At 34.5% G+C, this 25,079-nt stretch overlaps 1 protein-coding gene across 1 annotated transcript in view; it reads left to right on the top strand.

Annotated features, from left to right (window-relative positions):
• The window catches only part of LOC137388456 (focadhesin-like), a 107,279-nt gene that overhangs the window by 14,089 nt on the left and 68,111 nt on the right, over positions 1-25,079 (top strand). Inside the window, exons 5-13 of the mRNA XM_068074945.1 lie at positions 8,616-8,741; positions 9,525-9,699; positions 11,377-11,562; positions 14,672-14,765; positions 19,554-19,741; positions 21,169-21,423; positions 22,340-22,444; positions 23,148-23,359; positions 24,544-24,729. Of these exons, the coding sequence (XP_067931046.1) occupies positions 8,616-8,741; positions 9,525-9,699; positions 11,377-11,562; positions 14,672-14,765; positions 19,554-19,741; positions 21,169-21,423; positions 22,340-22,444; positions 23,148-23,359; positions 24,544-24,729 (1,527 nt within the window). The remainder of the gene's footprint in view (positions 1-8,615; positions 8,742-9,524; positions 9,700-11,376; positions 11,563-14,671; positions 14,766-19,553; positions 19,742-21,168; positions 21,424-22,339; positions 22,445-23,147; positions 23,360-24,543; positions 24,730-25,079) is intronic.

The raw sequence follows: 25,079 nt of genomic DNA, 5'->3' as shown, positions 1-25,079 counted from the left end.
TTTCTTTCTTTTTGGCACGTAATAAAAAACATCATTTTTGAAACCAATGAAAAGTTATACATACATTATGAAAAATTACTCGCTTTGTTTTGGTTTGTGAAACAAAAACCTGTATTTGCTTGCTATATATTTACAATTGTCATAAATTCATACATTTCATGAAGTTATATTATTAAAAATTTAAAAGCCAACCTTCGTATAAGGAAAGGACTTGAGCTCTGCCCTGACAGTCTGCTGAATATACTTGATAATCAGAAAGATTGAGTTTTGATCAGCGTTTCTGTAGGCCTACTACGGCGCTAGACGGTTTTTAACTTGATGACTCTGGTAACTGCTTGATTAAAAACCATAGCGTCTAGCTGCTTTATTACACAGCTGCCGGGTGTAATAAAATATAGCATCTTCAAATATCGCGAGATGAAAGCAGTTCCAGCTGAAATTTTGGTATTTGAAGTCTTAAATGGAATGAAAACTTGGCAATACTTAACTTAATGAAGCTCACATCAAAACAGTCCAAGGTTTTCAGAAGTATTACACAAACCTATGCTTGTTTGTACAACTGTCATGAGTTGATGGAAAATTTACTTTGATGCTAATTTCAACTGCGTGACGGCAGAATTCTGAGATTAAACTAGACTTATCAATAAAAGCTCATCTGCCTGAGTTTCCTGCAACGTATTAGACTTCCTGTTAGAGGAAATGTATTATTTGAAAGAGACGTACGCAATGATGTAGAATGGTGAAGGTAGAGACCTGGTTATAGGCATGACGCTGATGATAACTGTCTAATGGAGGTTTTAGAACTCGTGTCATGAACTACACCTGCAACCCCTGTCAAACTGTTTAGTAGTGTCATAGAATGTACCTGTGTATAGAGAAGTTAAAAAAAGCAAAGCGTTTATGAATAATAATACGCTGTATATTCTTATTATGTTTATATCATAGCTATTTAGTAATATACAATCATTGTGTTTATATCACAGCCAAATGATAATATATCGTTATTATGTATTATGATTATATCAGAGCTAAATAATAATATATTAACAGGTTTCAAGGTGGCGTACATTATGTATGAGGACAGGCTCATGTTGATAATTTGAATAAATTTGCACTATTGGGATTTGGAAGTGGTTTGTGTTTTTTAAGAGATTAGCAAAGGAGTGTTACTATAGATTTTTTCTAATTATATTCATTGACTGTTGCGTGATGCATCTTATGTAAACTTGATAAACAACTACGTCTTATTGTAGAAACAAGTCAAACCTTAACTGGTGTTGCCATTAGTTACTATAAGTCGTATTCCTGATAAAATTCCCAGTCATAGAGAGAGTATACTCGAGTTAACATCAATGCTAGCTGCTTGGGTGATGTACTTTCACAAAATTTTAGTAGATTTTACCTGAAAGTATTGGTATTTTTTTATCATTTGAGATTATTTTTTAATGTTTGAGGTGATCTGACTGCCAGGGTGTTTCAAGGTTAAAATCTACAAAACTTGATCGCAGTTAAAATCGAAAAAGAATTGTGTGAAATGATGTGACTAGCTGCTATAGTTGATATTGGCTATTGCGTTTAAGTTGCAGTCACTATTCTGTCAGCCTCCGTACAACTAATAGACGTCATAATTGTACTTTCGTTTGATCCGAGCATTTGAAACAGCAATCAAGTTTTGTCGATTTTAACCTTGAAACACCCTGGCAATCAGATCATCTCAAACATCAAAAGCATTCAAAAATGATAAAAAAATACCGAGACTTTCTGATAAAATCTTCTAAAATTTTATGCAAGTTCATCTTTAAAGGTTTACTTGCAACAAAATTCACATGACAGTTATTTGGTATCAAAAGATTCACCATGGCTTACTCTGTTGTGTTGTATGTGCAAAATATGTGGGAATAAGATTACAAGCTCTTAAAAACTCAAAAACGAAAAGCCGCCGTAGATTGGAATCTATTTATTTCTCTGACGTTGTCATGAAATTTATTTATTGTCTTGTCACGTGATGTTCTCATGTGAGTTGAAAGGCCAATAAAAAGCTTGATATAATACTCATCGTAGCACTAGTTTATGACAAACACTTCGGGTTTTACCGAAGAGTCCGTATCAAATATAGATGCTCGCTACTTCACAGTTTTGTTTCGGCCTGGTCTAATCGGCAAGTCGTAATCTGATCATGTGACCAAATACTTCGCAAATAATTTTTGCAGCACTTTTCGATTATCCCAGGTGACCAACAGGCTCGTCATGATTATCAGACAATGATATGTACTCCTTCGAGCTAAGGGTAAAAAGTTTAATGAATTTTTACGTTAAGTTATAAAATATCACTGCTAAAAGTGACAGCATTACAATGACGATAAAACAGACGCGTAAGAACAATAGACATGGTTTTATTGAATGTGTGAAGTATATTTGTGAAAATATTTCGACGAATAAGGTTGCATGAAAGTATAAACAGAAACCATCTACCACAGCTGCGTCCCATTTGAGCCGTTTTGGAAAGAGAATCCAAACTACAGCGGTCTCGTGTGGCTGCGATCAACTGTTCGTTTTTTAGTTTTTAAGAGCTTGTAAGCACATTTCCACATATTTTGCACCTACAACACAACAGTGTAAGACATGGTGAACCTTTTGGTATCAAATAACTGTAATGTGAATTTTGTTGCAAGTCAACCTTTAACAATCTTTCACTTAATATCAATTCTATTAGCAGTGAAATGTATTTTAAACGCTATATGCCAAACCATTTGTTTGAATTTACTAACTGAATGCCTTGCATTGCACAGGAATAAAAACAGCTTATAAACATGACATAATCTTACCTACTACATTACCTTTACACTACATTACCTGCAACTGTTTATAAGCTGTTTGTATTACCCATGCAACGCTGGACATTCAGTCATGAGGCCAGCTGGTAATCGTTATGTGTGGTGCAATGTCATTATAAGTGTATATTTTAACTAATGTAATGAATATCTTCACTATTATTGATCACTATACTCGATTGGACCTGTGGTCTAATGGGAAGCTGTACCTCTAGAACTGGAGGTTCCGAGATCAAAGCCTGTTCGAATTGGATTTTTTCAATTGGAAGGTTCCTAAAACTTTTTCTATATGTACATACTAGTGGAAAGCCCGACGTTGCACAGGTATTAAAAATCAGCTTATAAACAGTGATAGCAATGCTACACTTATAAACACAGCTTATAAACAATGCCACTTGCCACGAGCCTGGCACATTGCCAATGGCTAATTTAAGTCAGCTCTTACTAATACATAGAATGGCGTTGCGCGGTAACGTAATGGAGAGCGGCAGCGTATTTGCACCCGCATATCGACATATATCGCCCAATGAATCCGTCAATCTTACCTAGCTAAATTGATAAGGCAATTGCTTGGCTACTGGGAGGGTCTGAGATCAAATATTCTGCGATGCAGATTCTTCATTCCAATATTTTAATAGCTATAGACGGACATACCGAAGGACAGACAAACTTTGAGATTTATATATATACTAGCTGTGCTACTTGGCGTTGCCCGCGTATTAAAAGCCAGCTTATAAACAATGAGAGGTAATGAAAGTTGCCTGCCACTTGCTATTAGCCTGGCACATTGCCAATGGATAATTTGAGTACGCTTACTAATAAAAGCTACCGCTTGTCATGACGTTATGCCATCACTTTGTATGGTGGCGGAGAGCGGTAGCGTATTTGCTCCCATATAGCGACATATATCGCTTAGTGACTCCATCAAGCCTGTGTGGTTGAATTAGTAAGGCATTGGACTGGCAAACCGGAGGGTCCGGGCTCAAATCTTCTGCGATCTGGATTCTCTATTCCGAGATATTAATTGATAGCTATAGCTGGACAATCTGGACCATGAGGGACAAACAGAAATATAGATATATAATGTAATTATTAATTAGCAAATGTTTAACTTAATCCATTATCTGTAGCTTTTAACTTTTTAATGTAAGTTTTTTCTATGATGATACCTCTGAAATAAGTAGTGGAAGCTTTTGGTATTTGTGCCCAGGACCTGTTTGACCGCAGTTGATAATAGCTCTATTTCAAAGAAATCACTTTTAAGTGATCTCACATGCCTGTTGGCTGGCACCAGAGCAGCTGTGCACATATTATTACATATGAGTATCATTAGGATTGCCTAGATTCACCTGGGGACAGTGTGCCTGAGATAGATGTCTCTATGTAGCTGAATGGGTAGAACTTGTATATTAAGAAGTGACAAACAGATAAATCAAATTACTTAATATATTTGATGGTGGTAATAGTTTAAAGATGTGGTACACATAAAATCATTCGATTTTAACTGTGATCACACTCTTGTCCTAGAATCGTTATCATTTGTACAAAATTTTCATTTTTTCTGTGATATAAAGTTTATTGTGATTTTCTATTAGTAATACATAAAATTTATTTATGACGCTATAATCTTGTTAATTGTTTTAAGTAAACAAACGCTAAGCAACTTCACAAATTATTTTTTGGACTGATTCCAAAAGTCAGCCTGCCCATTGTCAAGGATATGCTAGTTATATCAGACCTCGTTAATATTTCATTGATGTCTGTTAGTTATAATAATGTAACTATCATCAGCAAGTTATTAATTATTAATTAAGTTATAAAGTAAATGGAAATAATCCAACCGATTACGGCAGCAGCGTGACAGCGGCAGAGAGTGTATAAGTTTGTCTCGCTGTGAGTTGCAAGCCCGATGTGCAGGACAGTAACTAGGGTCTCTTGTTCACTTATTGAAAACATGATTAGCAACTGTTGTAAGGCTTTTGGACATTGTTAAAAATATTTATTCATGGCCACTATGACATAATATGTGTGCGCTTAAAGCATTTCTATGAGTGCCGATAGTCGGCCTATAGTTTTTGTTTCCATGCATACTATGAATATGACCTTCATAAGAAGACATGATTGCGGGCGGATGTTTACACATAGCCAGAGAAATCGGATGCAGCAAAAGTTAATGAGTATTAGTTTATTGTCATGCTGATTATGATATTAGTTGTTAGGTAACTTATAAACAGTCGAGCACGGCGAAGTTAATCCTTTTAATACTTACATCTATACCATTGCAAATATATTTGTAAGAATACATTGTACTTTGTCTAATTTGACTAATGATTTGATCTCAACGTCATTATAATGACTAATGCCGATAAAAGCAAAACATGCCGTGGGGAAAAATATGGGAAATCAAATTGAGTTGTATTTAAACAAGAAATTCTTATAATATAAAATTTTCTAAATAAGATGGGCAAGATGTTTATGAATAATAGTATATAATTATTATTTTTATATCACAGCTAAATAATTATATATAATTATTGTTTATATCACAACTATATAATTATATAATATATTGTAACTATATATTATATTGCTATTATGTTTGCGTCACAACTATATAATTATAATATTTTATAATATTTATACCACAGCTGTATAATAATATTTTGTTATAATATTTATACCACAGCTATATAATAATATTTTGTTATAATATTTATTCCACAGCTATATAATAATATATTATTATTATGTTTATATCACAGCTACATAATAATAGTTTGTTATTATATTTATATCACCGCTATATAATAATATATTGTTATTATATTTATATCACAGCTATATAATAATGTATTGTTATTATATTTATATCACAGCTCTGTAATAATATTGATATTATATTACCTTTATTTACCTGCATGTGATTATTCTACAGATACCCTTTCAATACTCAATACTAAAGCATTACATTGGAGACTGTCTATTGAATTGTCTCATCAACCTAAGTCATTAGTAGTTGGTGAGTCAAGTTGAAGACTCATGTAAAACGAACATGAATTTAAATAGAAAAGTTGTTAAATTGTTAAATAGAGATGATTATATATATTATATATTATATATATGATCATTCAATAATTCTCTTGCTTAATTCTAAAGCATCCGCTTAGCTTCCCTTCATGAATATAGTTTAAGGTGTTGGCCTGATACGTATACAAAGGCTTTATCCAATCATATCGTATTTTCTAATGAGCTGGCAGCACCTCTGCTGCCATTTTCCTTTCTGGAGATTTATTATTTAATGTAATTACAGCAGCTGTTTGATCAGATCATATGATTCAGTGAATCTCAGCCAGTGTCCATCAGAGAGAGCCGACCTAACTGTGATGAAAGACCTTGACCTGATCTTGGTCTCATTTTATCCTTTAGTTATTATTCTGTTAATTAAAGCACCTGCTAATCAAACTAGCATTCATATACGTACACTAAAGTCAGCCAATTTTAGTGAAATTGTTTCTTCGGTTTGCCATTTAAAGAACAAAATAGAAGACTATATATTTTTATGTAGCCTCGCATCAACTCGATGTGATGAAATGCATCTGATCAATGTGCTACCGTCAAAGCGATTTTGCCTAAAGAGCTTCTAGGAATATGTTCTGGATAACTGAATGATAGTATGGCCTGTGCTTACGGTACATTTGGTTCTCAAGAGATTTTCTATCGAATTCGAAACCAAGATCCAACCATCTTGTGTATTGTTTGTTGCTGTTTTGTCCAAGTGGTTTAACTCTCGAACCAATCAACAAAAACACTCGTTGTCTCTCAAGATACGATTTCTGGCCCACTCATTGGTTTAGAGGCATTCTATCTAGGCAAAGTGTATCTAGATGAATCTAGTCCTAATAATACATGTACTGTATGTAATACTGTAAAAATACTTATACTAAAGCTCTGCATATTCTACTACTATGAGTGCTATTGCTCGCCAATATATACGAGTATTTATTTTACTTTACTAAAACTAATTATAACTGTAGTTATCATCTCTTGGCAGCTCACAGGTTATCAGTATCAAATTTCCTGTGTAGGGTGTATGCGTTGGGAACACATATGCTGTTCGAATTCTATTCGCACATCCCTGATAATCATAGAAGAATTACAGTAATTTTTGTGATTATTAGTTACGTAATGGTATGCGATAGCTGAGTCTTAGATAACTGACTCATTAGTAGTGGGTAAGCCTATGCCTCCCGATATATCATTAGGAACTAAGGTATTAGATCTTTGTAAATGATTAGTGTTATGTAGGCCGTCATAACCGTGCTGTAAAACAAACCCGTTCATTGAATGATAAGAGTCTTTTTTATCGAATTCTTTTGTGGATCATTCTCTAATTAATAACATAATTAACTTGTCTGGAACATACTGTAAAACCTCTAATTGAATGCCACCTCTATTTGACCACCACCTCTATTTGACGGCCACTATGAGAGAAGGGTTGAAAAATAGAGCGCCATGGCGTTCAATTAAAGGATTTACAGTAGTTGAAAATGGCATGTATAGGATAACTCCAAGTTATATCCACTTAACTCCAAGTTATATTCACTTAACTCCAAGTTATATTCACTTAACTCTAAGTTATATCCACTTAACTCCAAGTTATATCCACTTAACTTCAAGTTATATCCACTTAAATCCACTTAAATCTCAATGATTGCTTAGCGAATACTGCCATTCAATGATTAATTTTAAAAAAAAATCCCAGAAAGAGTGTCCAAGTTAATCTGGGAGCCCCCTTATGCTTAGCTCACATGAAGGCGAGCCTCCTACAAAACCTTGCAATAAAATTTGTTTTATCGAAGAGATGGATCTGTTACGATACTCTGGATACAATGGATACAATGGATCTGGCTCAATACGATTGTATAGTTATAGTTTTTGATGCGTCTGCATCAGTTGAAGCTAAAGCTATGTTATTAGTCAACTGTTGGTGGGAATGTGAGAGCATCAGAATATAGCTTTCGTGATTATTAGCTGAAGCGGTAGTCAGATCAACCGTTAAAGAAATTTTGGTGAAGTGCCTAGACGGAACTAACGTTTCGTTTCATCTTAAATTTGTTGGAGATTATGAGAATTAGGCGTTACTCTGATTTTGAGCACAAGTAGAGGACCACTCGAGCTGAGTTGTTGACACATACACTCAAATGTCTACATACGAAGTTGATTTCGTGCAAGATCAGCCTTGTATTTATATCCGACACGTGTTGAAGATAGGATCTCGATAAGAATACACTATTTACTTGTTTTATTTGCTCAACAACCTAAAATCCTATGAAAATTTAATAAATACTGCAAGTAATTATAACATTAAAACTAATATTTTATAGGAAGTTATGTGGAAATAAATTAAATGTAAAAAGGCTATGGTGAGTTAATAAAGTAATAGTCATTGAAAATATGTTTTTATAGTAACTTAACTTGAGAGATGTTTGAATCGAAGTGAATATCTGATAGATATTCAGTGTAACTCACCTTAACTTACCCTAATTAAGCTTTGTATTTTAATCATTTGTTTGCTTTTATATCTTACTTTCATTTTGTTTAGTTTCTTCACTTACACTTTTAAAACTGCTATGTTAGGAAAAACTTCAAATGTCATTTGTATGTCGGAAATACTTCAGGTAGAGAATCCAATACATCCTCAAATTTACTTGCGCATTGAAAAGTCTGTACACGAAAGTGTTCATAAGTAGGGGTTTGACTGATAATAACTGCCTATTCTTGCAGAGACAATCGCTGCCACCCTCTAATAAAGGTTTATGAGTCAGCACCTCTAGATCTTTGGCCTCAGATTGCCGATGAACTTGACAACTCTCTGGCAGCAGTTCACAGGCGAGAGTCAGCGGATAAAAGGTGGTATATTTTGTTACTTGTACCTCTATTAGGGAAGCAAGTACTAAGACAAGTCATTATATATTCTAACTACTACTACTAATAATATATTATATATTATTATTATATTATTAATAATAATATATTATATATTAATATAATAAATAATAAATAAATGATATATAATATATTATTATAATAATGTTTTGCATATGGTGCTTACAGAAAATAAAGAATTTTTTGTGGCACTATATGTAAAATGCTGCCACAATAAATGGAGTCATAAATTAATTCTTTTTATTTCTGTTTAAATAAAAAAAATAAAAAGAGATGAGCGGATATTTCATGTTACATTATATTATAATCAGTTGTATTATGTTAATGTGGGATATATATATGTATATTAATGATTTTATTTGTCATTATAATTGTGAGTTGCTAAATCTCTTATGGAATCAAAAAGTCATAAATATGCAGTAAGTTTGTTGATGGTAATCAGAAATAGGCAATCACTGTGAACTGTGCAAGTTTTTATTCGCAGCTAGCAAACGGTTCAAGCAAATACTTGCACTAGCAAGAATAATCTAGCCATTCAATTGCCTGATTGTATGAAGGTCACTTAGTTGCCTAGTTTCAAACGAGCCCTTACGTTCACTTAGCCTGTGAACCTCATGCTCTTCAGACTGGAAATTTCATAAAAATTAAAGCTGCTTTGCAAATAATTTATTTGCAAAGCAGATTATTATTATTATTATTTATTACAAAGCAATAATTTATTTGCAATTGTCATGCCAATGTTTGTAGAGAAATGTGGTGCAGGGCCTTGGAATATCACAAGTCGTTTTTCGTAGCCCTCTTCTCTGACGGCACCTCGATTAACAGCAGCCTTCTCCGCCGATTATTTTCTGCCTGCCTGTCATTCCATGATTACTTGGACTACACCATAGTTTACCTTCTAGAGATGCTTAAGAAGTGTAAGGTGCGGTGCAGGGCTGCTATTACAGCAGTATTCAATAATCTAGTTAAAGGTGTATCGTATCTCATTTTAGGTATGTGACCAGAAGGAGTATCAGATATCTTTGTTGCTCATACTTTAAAACTTATCAAGTGTGAAATACTGGCTCGTTAATATTATTTATTAACTTACTTGGTTATAAACTGACGCTATACTACACACTGAATAGATTTAACTAAATGAAAATTTTTATCGAACAAATTATTTCGTTTTCATGATACTTCGATAAAAATATCTTTAAATAACTGAATAGAGTTGTCCAATTCTGAAGATAAAGCAAATTGCCGATATCGTTTAAATGATTTTGGAGTCGCCTCTCTTAACCTGTTGATAATTATTTTTTTTACATATGCATAGCATTTTTTATTTTCGCATCTATAACACACAAAACACTACAGCTCTATCATCTTCTTGAAGTCAAACAAACAATAACGCCTTTCCAGTAAATACTTGTCAGTAAATAATTTCACACTCCGCTATTTGAATATAAAAGTATTTCTATTTAAAAATTGGTTTAGATTTTTGATTAAATGCATGCGATTGTATATAATAAAAATCAGAGACAAGCTGTCTGCTAGTTTGTTAGAATTTTTTTACAATAGTCTTGTTGGATACTTTTTCAATGCTTTTGTTTCAATGCATTGACGTTTGTTATATGAAAATGCAGCGAACTTATTAACAACTAATTTCAGGTTTAACTCACATCTTATATTTAAATTTACCTTTTCTTTGCTGACTCTGATGAGCTATGAAAGGATGAACGTAAGATCACTCTTGTTCCTGCTTGAAAAATAGTTTCAACAAGTGTTTTGCCTAACTATATCTTCTACATTCCTGTGTATGTGCTCTACAAATCCTACAGTTTCAATTCCACTCAGTGTAGACAGGAACTAACCGTTAGGGTAATGCCGCCATCAGCCAAGAGCCGGAACATCTATTTGGCACTTTCTATACCAACTGTCTGTATAAATGCTGAATTGGTTTAGAACAATGATCGACACTGTCAGAATGAATGAGAATAATATTTTTATTATGATTGATAGGAATCTGATAGCTTAAGGATTGTAGTATGATCATCAACACCTGTATGCCTAACATAGCCTGAGGACCATCAACATATGGCCACATATGTATACCTAACATAGCCTTAGTACTGTAATTTAGCTATCAACATATGTATACCTAACATAGCCTTAGTACTGTAATTTAGCTATCAACATATGTATACCTAACATAGCCTTAGTACTGTAATTTAGCTATCAACATATGTATACCTAACATAGCCTTAGTACTGTATTTTAATAATCAACATATGTATGCCTAACATAGCCTTAATACTGTATTTTAATCATCAACATATGTATACCTAACATAGCCTTAGTAATGTAATTTGACTTTCAACATATGTATGCCTAACTTAGCTTAAAAACAATCAACACCTGTTCATGTAAAATCGCAAATGCTTAACAGGTGGCAAAATTTGGGAGGTGGTAAATGGTGAAATGCTCTCATAGTCACAATCTCGATTTTTATTTGCACCCTTTTGTGTACAATTACTCTTTCTGATAAATATCATTTGATTTGCTATGCAGGTTATTTTCATGCACAGTTCAATATTTCCATTATTTTTTATGTTTTTAGGATATACAAAATGAAAGAAACATGCATTTGCTGGAGCTATTATTGCAGCAAGCCAATCTGCTCCCTGGCTGCCTCTCTGAAAGTGAACAATACTCCTTGACCAGATTCACTATAACTGCCATATCCGGTGGCTCAGCTCGATCTCATCGACTCTGGCAGCTGCTGACTAGTGTTATTGAGAAACAAGTACGTATAATTATTACGGATTATTAGGAAAACTGCTGATGCCTGCTTTATATCAAGGATGCTGTTTAACACCCCAGACTCTCTACAGTCACAACACTTTGGTAAACAGTGTGCATATCTGTTAGAAGTTTTGAGGTAAAAAATAAGCTTTGATGTTCATCCTATGTGGAGTCATCCTAGAGCACCTCGCACCATGACCAGCTGTGACAAGCGCTCATAGAGCACCTTACACTTTTACCAGCTGTGACAAGTGCTCATAGAGCACCTTACACTTTGACCAGCTGTAACAAGTCATCCTAGAGCACCTTGCAACACGATCAGTAGTGACAAGTGCTCCTGGAGCATCTTACACCGTGACCAGCTGTGACAAGTGCTCCTAGAGCGCCTTACACTTTGACCAGCTGGGACAAGTATTCTTAAAGCAGCTTGCACCATGCCCAACAGTGACAGGTGCTTCTAGACCACCTTTCACTGTGACCATCTGTCACAAGTGCTCCTAGAGTGGCTTGCACCATGACCAGCTGTGACAAGTGCTCCTAGAACGCCTCACACTATGACCAGCTGTTGCAAGCGCTCCTAGAGCACCTTACACCATGACCAGCTGTGAAAAGGGCTCTTAAGGAAGCTAACACCAGGACCAGCTGTGACAAGTGCTCCTAGAGCGCCTTGCACTAAGACCAGCTGTTGCAAGTGCTCTTAGAGCAGCTTGCACCGCGACCAGTTGTGACAAGTTCTCCTAAAGTGCCTTGCACCAAAACCAGCTGTTACAAGAGCTTGTAGAGCACCTTGCACTATGACCAGCTGTGACAAGTGCTAAGAGCAACTTGCACTATGACTAGCTGTCACAAATGTTTCTGAGCACCTTCCTCCATGAATTTAAGCGATCGCAATGGGGCTAGCTCTAAAATTTATTATTGTGGAGTAATCATGGTATATTTTTATGCTATTGGCTTATATAATCGGTACAAAGCAATACAAATACATTGGTTCGATTTTATCATTTTCATATGCTATTACTGTCTGTATTATCAATAACCGTAAAACCTCTATATGAATGCCATGACACTTTATTTTTCAACCTTTTTCCTATGGCGGCAGCCAAATAGAGGTTTTACAGTATTTTATGAGTGTCCATCCAAATGTTATTTAATGATGCCTTAAGTTATAGTGGTGTTACATCAAATGGAAATGATATTTAAAATGAGTGAATTTATATCAAGTTCACCAATTTTAAATAGAAAAAATAGTTCCAAAAGTGATTAAAAGCTTGCTTTCCTTGCTACTAGCTACTTTAATGTGGATGCGAGAAAATTACTTTAGGCGTGATAAGTATTTTTCTGTATGATAGACTAGTATATAATATACTGCCACTGAAGGTTGTTCTGGTCCTTATTTGAATTTTATGTATGTGCGTAGTCATAAGTGATACTGCTCTAAAATGACAGTATTGCAGCATGGTTCTAGAGACATAGTGATTTTGATAGAGTGATGCAACCTAGTTGAAATAAATATTATGTAAAACTTACCTGTAGCCAGGTTCACCCAGCTCCGTTCACTCTCTTCCACCATTTGTTCCTCATCTATTCTACCTTCTGCAGACACATTCTGTCACAAGAAATCTAATTACGTTATGTGCGTATTTACCCAATTCATCTGTTGCTTCATAAAATCAGTAAATGTCGGAAATTTAATTTCAATCATCATAATTGTGCATGTAACTTTTGTTAAATAATTACATAGACATCTGACTTGTATCTGTACTTACGTGCACCATTAACCATATGTAGCCTGATGGTTGGGCAGAGACATCCGCTTAAGGGAGGTGTGCTAGAAATGTATGATAGGTTTTGAATGCTAACCTTTTGCAAGGTATCTCGAACTTTTAACTTGGTCAATGCAAAACTGTCTGCATACTTTTTACTTTTATTTTTGAAAGTTATAAATATCGTGAAAATTATTATTTAGGAAATAATGAGTGTGAATGGTGACAAACATTTTAGATTAATGGATTAAAGGTCACTTGCTCATCCCTACAATAAGCAGTCACGCTTTCACATACAAGAGTACCATAAACTATTTCAAGCTCTGCTTTATATATTAAAGTTTTTGTATGTTGCAAAAAATATTTTTATAATAATATGCAGTCATTGGTTTAATTAGTTTTACACTCCTTAATAAATACTGCAGGTAATTACACAAACTATTTAGTATTTAATGATGTGGTTTATATAAAACTATGTACAAAAACTAAATCGAGAAAGCAGTCTGACTGAAATAACAGTGGTGTCTGTCTGTACGTCTTTCCGAAGTCAGGGTTAGAAGTCAGGGTTAGAAGTCAGGATTAGAAGTCAGGGTTAGAAGTTAGGGTAGAATATTGCTTTGAATGGACTCGCACTTGTGATATTCACCTTCGTAGACCAACACACTAGCACCTGCGCTAATCGACCTCTTTCAGCATCGTAGAATATTTGTACATATTGGTACTTTTTTCTATGCTTCATCGGGGGGCCTGACGATCACTGGTGGTACACTAGACGATCACTGGTGGTACACTAGACTGTCAATTAGGGTTTTATTGTTACTTTACATTAGCCACACACAAATGAACATGTATGCTCAGCGATGCCTAGGTTTAGAAGTAGAGGTGGTTAACTATACTAAATAAATTTTAAACTTAGCTTAATTTATTGTTTTATCATTTTTTATAGTTTTTTTGATGGTTTTTTAATTTTCTTTATCCTCTTCACTTTCACCTAAAAAACTCTAAAATTTTGAAAAACTTCAGACGTTGTCTGTTGAAAACTTTTGGTTGTAGAGTTACATTCGCTCAAATTTCACATCATTTTGTGGACAATTCCTACATGTACACTAAGGAAAGGTTTGGCTGAATAATATTTGATAAAGCCAGATATGAAACAAAACTGAAATGATCGCAATAGGGATGAATATTTATAGTAGTATTATAACAATATTGTATCGCTGACTGGAATTTTTAGTAAGTTTTTACAGTGCATACTCTTCTATGATTGCCTTATTGCAATTAATATGGGCAACCACTTGTTACTCTAGTGTCAGTGACGTAAAAGATCACTTCATATTCTGTTTGTAGGAAACATTTCGAGGCTACCAGCAATTACTGGCTGTCTCCATAAGGAACTACCTCAACGCTGATGAAATCATCCTCACTTGTATTTTGTCCTTAGGTAACCTCCGCAATACTTTATCGCCTCTTCATTATATTGTATCAACTTTTATTTATCAACAATTTTTAGTGTCAATAAATGAACATGGCTTCTTTAGACTTATAAAGTAATACAAGTTTCAAATCAAAAAAGATATTTAGGCAAATGGTGAATAAGATATTGTTAATGTGTAAAATAAAGTGAAAGAAAATGATATACTTACTATAATAACAGTGATATCTATCTGTATGTCTGTGTGTCTGAAGTCAGGGTTAAAGGTCAGGGTAAAGGATTGCTTTTAATGAGACTCTAACTTGTGACATTTAGCTTGGTGAACCAACACTTCAACATCTGCACATATCGCCCGCCTTGGGTATTTCTCAATAATTGTATAGCTATTTATTATCCACATTTTACTAACGCACCCGACTCTTTCACGGCACACTGGACTACCAGGGTACTAGTATATATAATAAAGCTACCCTCATACATTGTTTTCCCAAGTGCAGCAAGAAAGAAATTGATATTTTCAAGACTAACTTTGGGACTCTCTTCATTTGAATAGAATTTGAGAACTTGCACCGACTTGGACTTCCCACGACCAATCACGAGCGAAGCGCAAATGTTTGGGAGCTTTATGATAAATGCATGTGCACACAACTCATGAAAAATATCCACCAACAGCCATACCCAAACTCTTGTACTGACATCCCATCAAAAAATTTAACCATTTTTCTTTGGAGTTGTTTAAGTGTAATAATGATACAAAACACCTATAAACCTATTTAAATATGTTACCAAGTCTTTGAAAAGTTGAGACAACATCCAAAACTTACTCGTCTGATCGGATAATACATAACTAGACAGATTAATTTGGCCTAAAGTTGCCTTTAAAACCTGACAAGCCTTTTTAATCAAAATTAAGACTGGCCTACAAAGCGCCCATAAAACCGTGCGACAGATAGTAGAAAAATGAGCACATTTCACCAGTCTACAGCATTGTCCAATTGCCGAAGGTTTCGTAATAAACGTAGACCGTTTGTTTTACCTTCAGTAAACCGTAACATTATGACATTGCAGTATTGATTTACAGGTATGAAAATGTGGTACACAGTTTATCAGCCTATGTCTTTTTGTCCAATTACCGAAGGTTTCATTAAATTATCTAGAACATTAGCCAAATTTCTTTACATCTTAGGTAAAAACTAGGACTGAGCTACAATGCCCCTTTATGACAAGAACATTTTTTTATTTTGCTCCAGTTTGCAGAAAACTTACAGACACACTTGAATGCTAATGCTTGCTTTCTGTTACAGATCGCTGTCAAAACCATTCTACATTCAACACAACCAGCTTTCAAACTGTATATTACACAGCAGCTTGCCATTTTACTTCTAATATTGCATTTCTCTTATTGCAGGGGAGAGATAAACATATAATATTTTCCTTTCATTATTGCTGTTTGTTGTACATAATAACACCCAGTACATTACAGCTACCATTGCAGTTCTCCTATTGCACTGCAGTGACATTTGACTGCTAATATTGCATTTCTCAACCGGCAGTATCCTTTCTTTTTTCCATTATCACTTTGGTCGTGGGCTGTATGACAGGGGAATTTCTAGCAGTAATAATAATAGTGATGCTAGTTGATACTAGTACTAGTATAACTATATATACTATATATATATGTATACTATATATGTATACATATATATATATATATACAGTTAAACATGGATAACTCGAACTTCACGGGACCGAGCCAAAGTGATCAAATTATCAGAGCGTTCAAGTTATCAGAGCACTGTCACAAGTCCATGTATTTACTTATTTATTAGTAGATACATGTACATATACAAACTATAATATAAATCAAAAGCACAAATAGCTTGTTTCAAATTAAATGCTTCTAATGTTAAGTTTAAAACGTTTTTATCAAAAAGTATAGAGATTTTTCTATCACTTGAGATTGGTTTGTTGTTTGAGGTGATGTTATTGCCAGGACGTTTTTTAGATTGACATTGGCAAAACTTGATCGTTGTTGAAATGCTCAAAAGAAAAGACATCTTTTTCTTTTGAGCGTTTTACCCACGATCAATTTTGCCGATTTTTCTTGAAGTTTATGCAAAGATTACCTCACTTTACCTGGGATTCGTTAAGAGCAACACTCCGAGGCAGTTCAATTAGAAGCTTTACGAGGTTTTACGGTACATTGTATATCACTCACGCTTTTTGAATGGATACTTATTGAATGTACACACGTATTCTGTGTTTAGGTCAAACGATTAATAGTTTTTTTTAGCTAAGACAACGTATACGTTTAATTACAACAATTTTTAAGACGTTTTAAACATTCAACATTCCAACGTTGATTCCGTGTTGAATCAACGTCGGAATGTTGAATGTTTAAAACGTCTTAAAAATTGTTGTAATTAAACGTATACGTTGTCTTAGCTAAAAAAAACTATTCATCATTTGACCTAAACACAGAATACATGTATGTTCAATAAGTATCCATTCAAAAAGCGTGAGTGATAGAGTGATATACAATGTACCGTCAAACCTTGTAAAACTTCTAATTGAACTGCCTCGGAGTGTTGCTCTTAACGAATACCACTTTCCTTGCTTCCGAAGGGCAATCGCTAAGCGGATGTTTGGTATAAATCAAATTTCACCAAACCTTTAGAAAAGTCGTTGACAAAAATATTTTGCCAATGGTGGTAATAACGACGCTTATGAATTACGAAAAGTTGAGGTTTACCTCTATGGCTTGGAATAAAGTGATTTTCTAAAGCGATAACAACCGTTTCGGTAGTCGTTGGGCAAAAAACAGTTCGAGTTAACAGTGTTGAGTTCGAGTTATCTATAGCAATTTATCATTACGTAGGAACGGACCAAAGAAACCATTCGAATTAACCATATGTTCGAGCTATCCGTGGGCGAGTTATTCATGTTTGACTGTATATATAATTCCCCTATATATAAATATAATATACAAATGTATATATAATATAATTATAATAATATAATTATATAATTATTGTTATATATTATTATATTATATTATTATATAATATATAATTATATAATAGTATAATATAATGTAATATATATATAGAATTTTTACCTTTTGTAACTACTTTTTCAACAAGCAGCAGTACCCTTTCTTTTTTTCATTATTACTTTAGTCGTGGGTTGTATGACAGGGGAATTTCTAGTATACATACTTGCATATACATGTAAATGTATATATACGTATACATACAATGATACACCTAGTATAACTAGTTGATACTAGTTGATGGGATGTATAATAATAATATTATTAATAATAGTAGTAATAATAGTAATAATAATATAACTAATAATGATAGTGATGATAATAGTAAGAATGTAAGAATTAGATGAGAGCTCATCTTACTCAACAAGGAAATCTACTACCTGCTGGGCTACAGCAGACTGTAATAGGGTGATGGATTAATAAAACAGATAGGAAGCAAATATGAATAGGAGGCACTGCTACAGTATCCTCCTATTACTTAAATAAATATCATACATATGACCTTCTATTGACTTCGGTTGGAATTGAGTCTATCTGTAGCTGGTGAAACGGCTTATCAAAGGAGTTGTCTTTTCACAGTGCATGGCTGCGCTCATGATCACTATGTGAATACCATCCTGCTCTAGAAAGTGGCAAGTTTATAGAGTAGATCTAGTTCGTCTACAGGATGTTAAGGCGTACAATGAGCTCTTGAGTAGCATTAATTGGATTTACAATAGTTCATTTTGTGAGAGTTCTATGAATAATTGTGATATCAAAAGTTGAATATGATCAAGTGTACAGAGAACTAGTAGCGAGAAGAAATAGCAATCTGTAGAAAGTTTTATTCGCAAAATGTTCTGACAGAAAAGATATTTTCTACGCTTGAGCCTGGCTTCTATTCACTCAAGATGTTACTAATATCTTATGCTTATAAGACACTGCCCTATCTGGTCACATCTTCTTTGATGTGCTGACTTAGTTACACCAAATACGTGTATAGGCAAAGCACGAATGAGTCCGGACGCACTGACTTCAGCGGAAGTCATGATTAGACCTATCCTCAACTGATGCCTTCACCGGCAGCGCTAATATTGTAGTCTTGCAGTCAATGAGTCGAAGAATGACGAACACTCTACCGCCTCAGGATGACTTTAATTGTAACCTGTCATCTTCTGCAGACCTAGACTCATTAGCTCTGACAATCTCTAAATAGAAATCAATATTCAATTGAACTAAAACAACGTTTTATACCGCTTGACTGGCTCAATTATAAAATTTGATGAGTGTGAACAGGCGAAATAAGTTCACAGACAGCTGGTCAATTAGATTGGCTGGATGGGTGTCTGCTTTCAGCTACCTACCCGAAGCAATGACAGTTTACAGTTGCCCTCAGTGCTTTCATGCATTTATGTATCTGTTTATATGCATGAATATATTTATGCATCCCAACATTCTAGGCCAATGAAGGTCGTCATTGCAACAATGACGCTACTTAGTTGGGGGTGATGTGAGCTTTAGCAGAGCCAATGACCTCGAGGTTGTCACTCCCACATGTTTGATCTAGGTGTAATTCAACCCAGACTAACAATAATATGCATCCCTACTCTAGCTCATAGGACATTTGAATTTTTTTGTGCATATTAAGTGCTGAGAGCATGAAGATTCTCAGTAATGTCGCATTGCTTGCATGTTTTTATGTTAATTTGTACACAAGAGGAAACAACTCTGACTTAGCATTGCTATACTACTTAATTTTATTGCAGTCAGAAAGTTGATGGACCAGGACAGATGTCTAGCATCCTATATCCTCATTATCCCACTCCTTGAGCTCGTATCTTCCTTAAACCTCTGTCATTCTTCCAAACCATTGCTGATGGAGGCAGAGAAATGTATTGCCCTTCTGGACAACTCCGCCTTGTACCCGAGTGCAGCATCAAGCTCACATTTCATGGTAAGGAATTGTTAAGTAAAACACTTATTGGTTTTATAAGCTCACGATGTCTTTACACGGGTAATTTTTAACTGCAAATATTTTTGCGTGCATAAGCAAAGGAGCTAAAAGCAATGTTTTAGTTTTGTCTGGCTTCACAAGCATAAACTGTGTTGGAGAATGAGAAGAGTGTTGTTTTTGTTAAAGTAATGACACTTGTATGTAAAAGTAATGAGACTTGTATGTTAAAGTAATGAGACTTGTATGTTAAAGTAATGAGACTTGTATGTTAAAGTAATGAGACTTGTATGTTAAAGTAATGATACTTGTATGTTAAAGTAATGAGACTTGTATGTTAAAGTAATGAGACTTGTATGTTAAAGTAATGAGACTTGTATGTTAAAGTAATGAGACTTGTATGTTAAAGTAATGAGACTTGTACGTTAAAATAATGAGACTTGTATGTTAAAGTAATGAGACTTGTATGTTAAAGTAATGAGACTTGTATGTTAAAGTAATGAGACTTGTACGTTAAAGTAATGAGACTTGTACGTTAAAGTAATGAGACTTGTATGTTAAAGTAATGAGACTTGTATGTTAAAGTAATGAGACTTGTATGTTAAAGTAATGAGACTTGTATGTGAAAGTAATGGGACTTGTATGTTTAACTAATGAGACTTGTATGTTAAAGTAATGGGACTTGTATGTTAAAGTAATGAGACTTGTATGTTAAAGTAATGAGACTTGTATGTTAAAGTAATGAGACTTGTATGTTAAAGTGATGAGACTTCTGTGTTGTGCTTAAGTTGTCCATTCCTAACAGTGACGCTGATGGTTAGGACCCCATTGAAAGAGTTATCACCTCAAGACATACATATCAATTATATTAGAGTTGCCTGCTCACACATTTATCTAGAATCATATTTGTCACAATTCTTGCTGTCTTCTTTATTCCCTTTTTCTGAGAAGAGTTCATAACTCCACACAGACTATTTCAGCTGGTCGTTATCATAGGTTGCTTACGTTGAAATCATTTTTAAAGGTTGATGTAGGCCAGAGAATATGTTTGTAATACCCTTTTTCATCATTCATTTTTGACACACGTAGTCGTTTGTTGGAATTCGCAAACATTTAATCAATTACTCGCTTGTTTCTGGTTATTGCTGACAAGCTGTATGGTTACTAAAGGTGAATCTTTTGTATTTCATGTTGGTACTTGATTAGGGTTTGAATTTCCTTCTTTGATAGGCTGGCTAGTCTAGTCAACCAAGATTTGCATAAAAATGCTTGGCTTTAACTCTGCGTTATTTCTCATCTCAAAATCTTTAGGTCTGACCATCTATAGAAGTGAATTAAAGGCTTTCTCAACGCACAGTTTATTCTAACTTAATGATGTGTTCAGTTAGTAGCTGGTCTGGTAGTTAGTCACCTGTAGACCATACTTGCAGGTGCATGAACCTTTTGTCAGCCAACTCTGTGACCCTGAGCTGATGACTGGCTTCAGATTTTTGGAAATCTTTGATGGAACTGAGTCAGCGCTATCTTATCTGACTTCTATAGACAATATGATTGCTGTCGGAGGCAAAGCTAGCTCGCTCTCCGTGTACACCACAGGAGCACTTCTCGTGTCTACCATTTCTACAAGAGTGCAGTTGGCCGCAATTCATACATTTAAGGCCATTGTTATCAGTCAGCCAGAACAAGTATGTTTAGGCCAATAACCTGTAATTACATGACTTGTCTTCATAACTCCATATTTGGCCAACAGAACTCTTTTAACTTGTTTCCATAATTCCTCAATGATATTCAATTTTCAATTTTAATTCAATTTAATGATTTTAATAGTACATAATATTTTTACAAATCAGTTTTGAAATGCCGAGATGAGTCTACATACCAAGGTTTTTAGGGATTTAGCCGACCTTCGGTTACCGGTTACTGCATCGTCTGTCACGCGCTAATTGATCTTGCCACAACTCGCCTTCCCATCTCGACTCTCTTTTGATATTTTGCAGTTATCTGTAGTTTGTAAGAATTTCCTTTTATATTCAAAATTGTGTTTCAAGACCAATCATTTTTTGTCTCATTCGAATCACTACAAAAGCTGCAAGATTTGTATTTGACTTTTATCTCATAATATAAATGCTTACAACAGAGAAGTATCTTGGGCCAATACAAATGCGAGGATGTCATGCTTTTTGCTCAGTTAACTTTACCTCGTGTTTTGTTTTATTGAAATTGTTGGTACATCTGTTACAATGAAAGAAATGAAAATATTACAAACTTTCAGCTTCTTTGGCAAGTATTGCACCAGCATACAGATATATTGTCGAGTGTCCTTTCTCAACTCATTCATAGTTTCTCAGAGATCTTTTTGAGTCTCATATGATGTATCTATATATTATTAATCTCAGTGTTTGTGTGTGATTCGATTTGTCCAGTTGCGATTAACTGTTCGTTTTTGAGCTTTTAAGAGCTTGTAAACACATTTCCGCATATTTTGCACCCACAACACAACAGAGTAAGACATGGTGAATCTTTTGATACCAAATAACTGTAATGTGAATTTTGTTGCAATTAAACCTTCAACGTTTTTATTAGTTGTCTCCCATGTTGTAGGCGCCTGGCTTGTTTTTGTTGATTGTGCACTGGATGAAGAGAAGTCTCCACCCAGATGTGATGATGGCTGCCTTGAACTCCCTGCCCTCTTTTGCTCTCCACAAGGTGCTTACACTGATTTGCTGCTGCTTATATTCTGATTTGTAATCAAATTCATACGATTCAATTTACCATATACCGTACTTGATGACAAGCTGCTTTAGAATGCTGATGAGTTTGATGAAGCAATTCCAATTATACTGCTACTTATTGAGCCGAAAAGAGTAAAATGGTTTTTGCTCTTTTAATTGTTGATTGTTCTAGTTAAAAATGTAGATGTTTAAAAATGGTGAAGACTTTATATTATACTAAAAATTGAACTGGTAATTTACCTTATAACATGTTGTTGTTTGTCGGTATTATGACATTCATTAGTAGTTGTGACATTCTTTGGTAGGATATCAGTGAAATTTATAAAACAGTTGACTTTAAAATAGTACAGTTGTTTATGGAAAACGTGTCAAGTTGACCTTTTTATCCTGAATTATATATTTCTGCATTTTGGGTGGAACCTACATTGTATATATTTAGTCCTCATCCCATCAGCTATTTCTAAACATTGGTTTTAGAGTGTCACTGGTTAATAGAGTGTAGTTAATTCTAAGTTTTCTCAAGTTCAGTTTGTATCAGGGTTCACCATTACTTTTAAATAACGACCTATTTTCTTAACTTTTTGTTAAGACATTTAAACATATTTAAATCAGATATTTAAACATTTCACATCTCAATATGATACCATCTGAGCCTCAAAGGAACCATACTGTTGCAGTACAATCTTCCCGCAGTATTGAAGTACTTGAGGGGCTTAATTGAAACTGTCGAGACGAGGGCAATGGCTCTCAGACTGTACTGTGATGTCACGGCTGTACAATCTAAAGCCTTTCCTCATTTAGTACAAGTTATCGCCACATACCAGAGCAATACGGGAGACGCTGTGATGGTAGCTAAGGCCAAAGCCATTTGTCACATATGTGAATTAAGGTATAACTATACAAGGTTTTACATAGACAGCAGAGGAGAAGTGACTTTGACCAATCATTAGAGAGGTTCTTGATAGTTACCAGATGAAGTTAATACTATTATCCCTTGACATCTTTAATTTAGGAGTCAGAACCGTGTTAGAATGGCATTCAACTTCAACAAAGTTATCATTTAATACATGTAAATACTGGTAATGCGCTTCATACATATTCAGAAAGAAAGGGGATACGCAAAAACAATTGTGTTTGCAGATATGGATATCGTGTGATATTGTATTTTGCCACTTTAATGCACTCAGAGTCAACGTTAGGTGAAATAGGTAGAATGAAGGAGGCAGTGATGAAAGTTAAAAACGAGTGCTCTTCAGTAGCTAGTAGAGCCTTGAGTTTTCTGGTTAAAATCAAAGGATATTGTTAGTTAGATACATGAAGTTATTCCGTTAGTTACTTATAGCCAGTTAGTAACATGTTGGTGGTATGTAGTTAGTTACATGTAGTGAGTTGGTAGTATATAGTTGGTTACATGTAGTGAGTTGGAAGTATATAGTTAGTTACATGTAGTGAGTTGGAAGTATATAGTTAGTTACATGTAGTGAGTTGGTAGTATATAGTTAGTTACATGTAGTGAGTTGGAAGTATATAGTTAGTTACATGTAGTGAGTGGTAGTATATAGTCAGTTACATGTAGTGAGTTGGTAGTATATAGTCAGTTACATGTAGTGAGTTGGTAGTATATACTCAGTTACATGTAGTGAGTTGGTAGTAAATAGTTGGTTACATGTAGTGAGTTGGAAGTATATAGTTAGTTACATGTAGTGAGTTGGTAGTATATAGTCGGTTACATGCAGTGAGCTGGTAGTATATACTCAGTTACATGTAGTGAGTTGGTAGTATATAGTCAGTTACATGTAGTGAGCTGGTAGTATATAGTCAGTTACATGTAGTGAGTTGGAAGTATATAGTCAGTTACATGTAGTGAGTTAGTAGTATATAGGCAGTTACATGGAGTGTGGTTGAGTCAGTTATCACTATATTATCATGTAGTGAGTTTTATGAAGATAGTTTTAATGTTGGCTTTATATCATACTGATTCATGATAGTGCATTTCTGGTTATTCCTGGATACTCAGCTATCACTAAACTATATGTTTCTAAATGCCACTGTTTTATTCGGTTAAAACCAAAGACCAGCTTTGTACACGACTGAACTTATACCATACCTCAACCACATCCTAACCTCTCACCAGACCCAGCAGAGTATCGTCTTGTCTCTAGTTATACAGTCTCTAGGACATTTAGTAGAAGCAGAGGTGCTTGACATTGTGTCTACATGGGAGGTCATCACAAGCCACCTGCATGACATGTCTGACAGGTAGATAACGCATGTCACCTTAGCCTGCCTGCACTGTATTGTTGCATGTATTTTTTATGTCATTTCTCTAGCACCAGCTTCTGCGAGTACCCTCGCATAGTAAACACTTTCTTTAGTTCATAAAATTGTTTATTCTATAGAATATGCTTCTCTTACTATACACTATTATGCAGCTTTTTGCAATTAAACCATGTTTATGTATAACTTTTCATTGGCTTTAGGAATTATCAAGAAAATAATGTTTTTCGTTACATGCCATAAAAAAGACAGAAATCAGGAATTATTGAGTGAGTTGAACAGAAGTGTTTGAAAAGTTGGTAATTTAATTGCAGAGGAGTCAGGATAGTGAA

The sequence above is a fragment of the Watersipora subatra genome, chromosome 1 (genome assembly GCF_963576615.1).
Source record: "Watersipora subatra chromosome 1, tzWatSuba1.1, whole genome shotgun sequence".
Lineage (NCBI taxonomy): Eukaryota > Metazoa > Bryozoa > Gymnolaemata > Cheilostomatida > Watersiporidae > Watersipora > Watersipora subatra.
The sequence above is the reverse complement of the archived record's forward strand: the minus strand, read 5'-3'. Positions and strand labels throughout refer to the sequence as shown.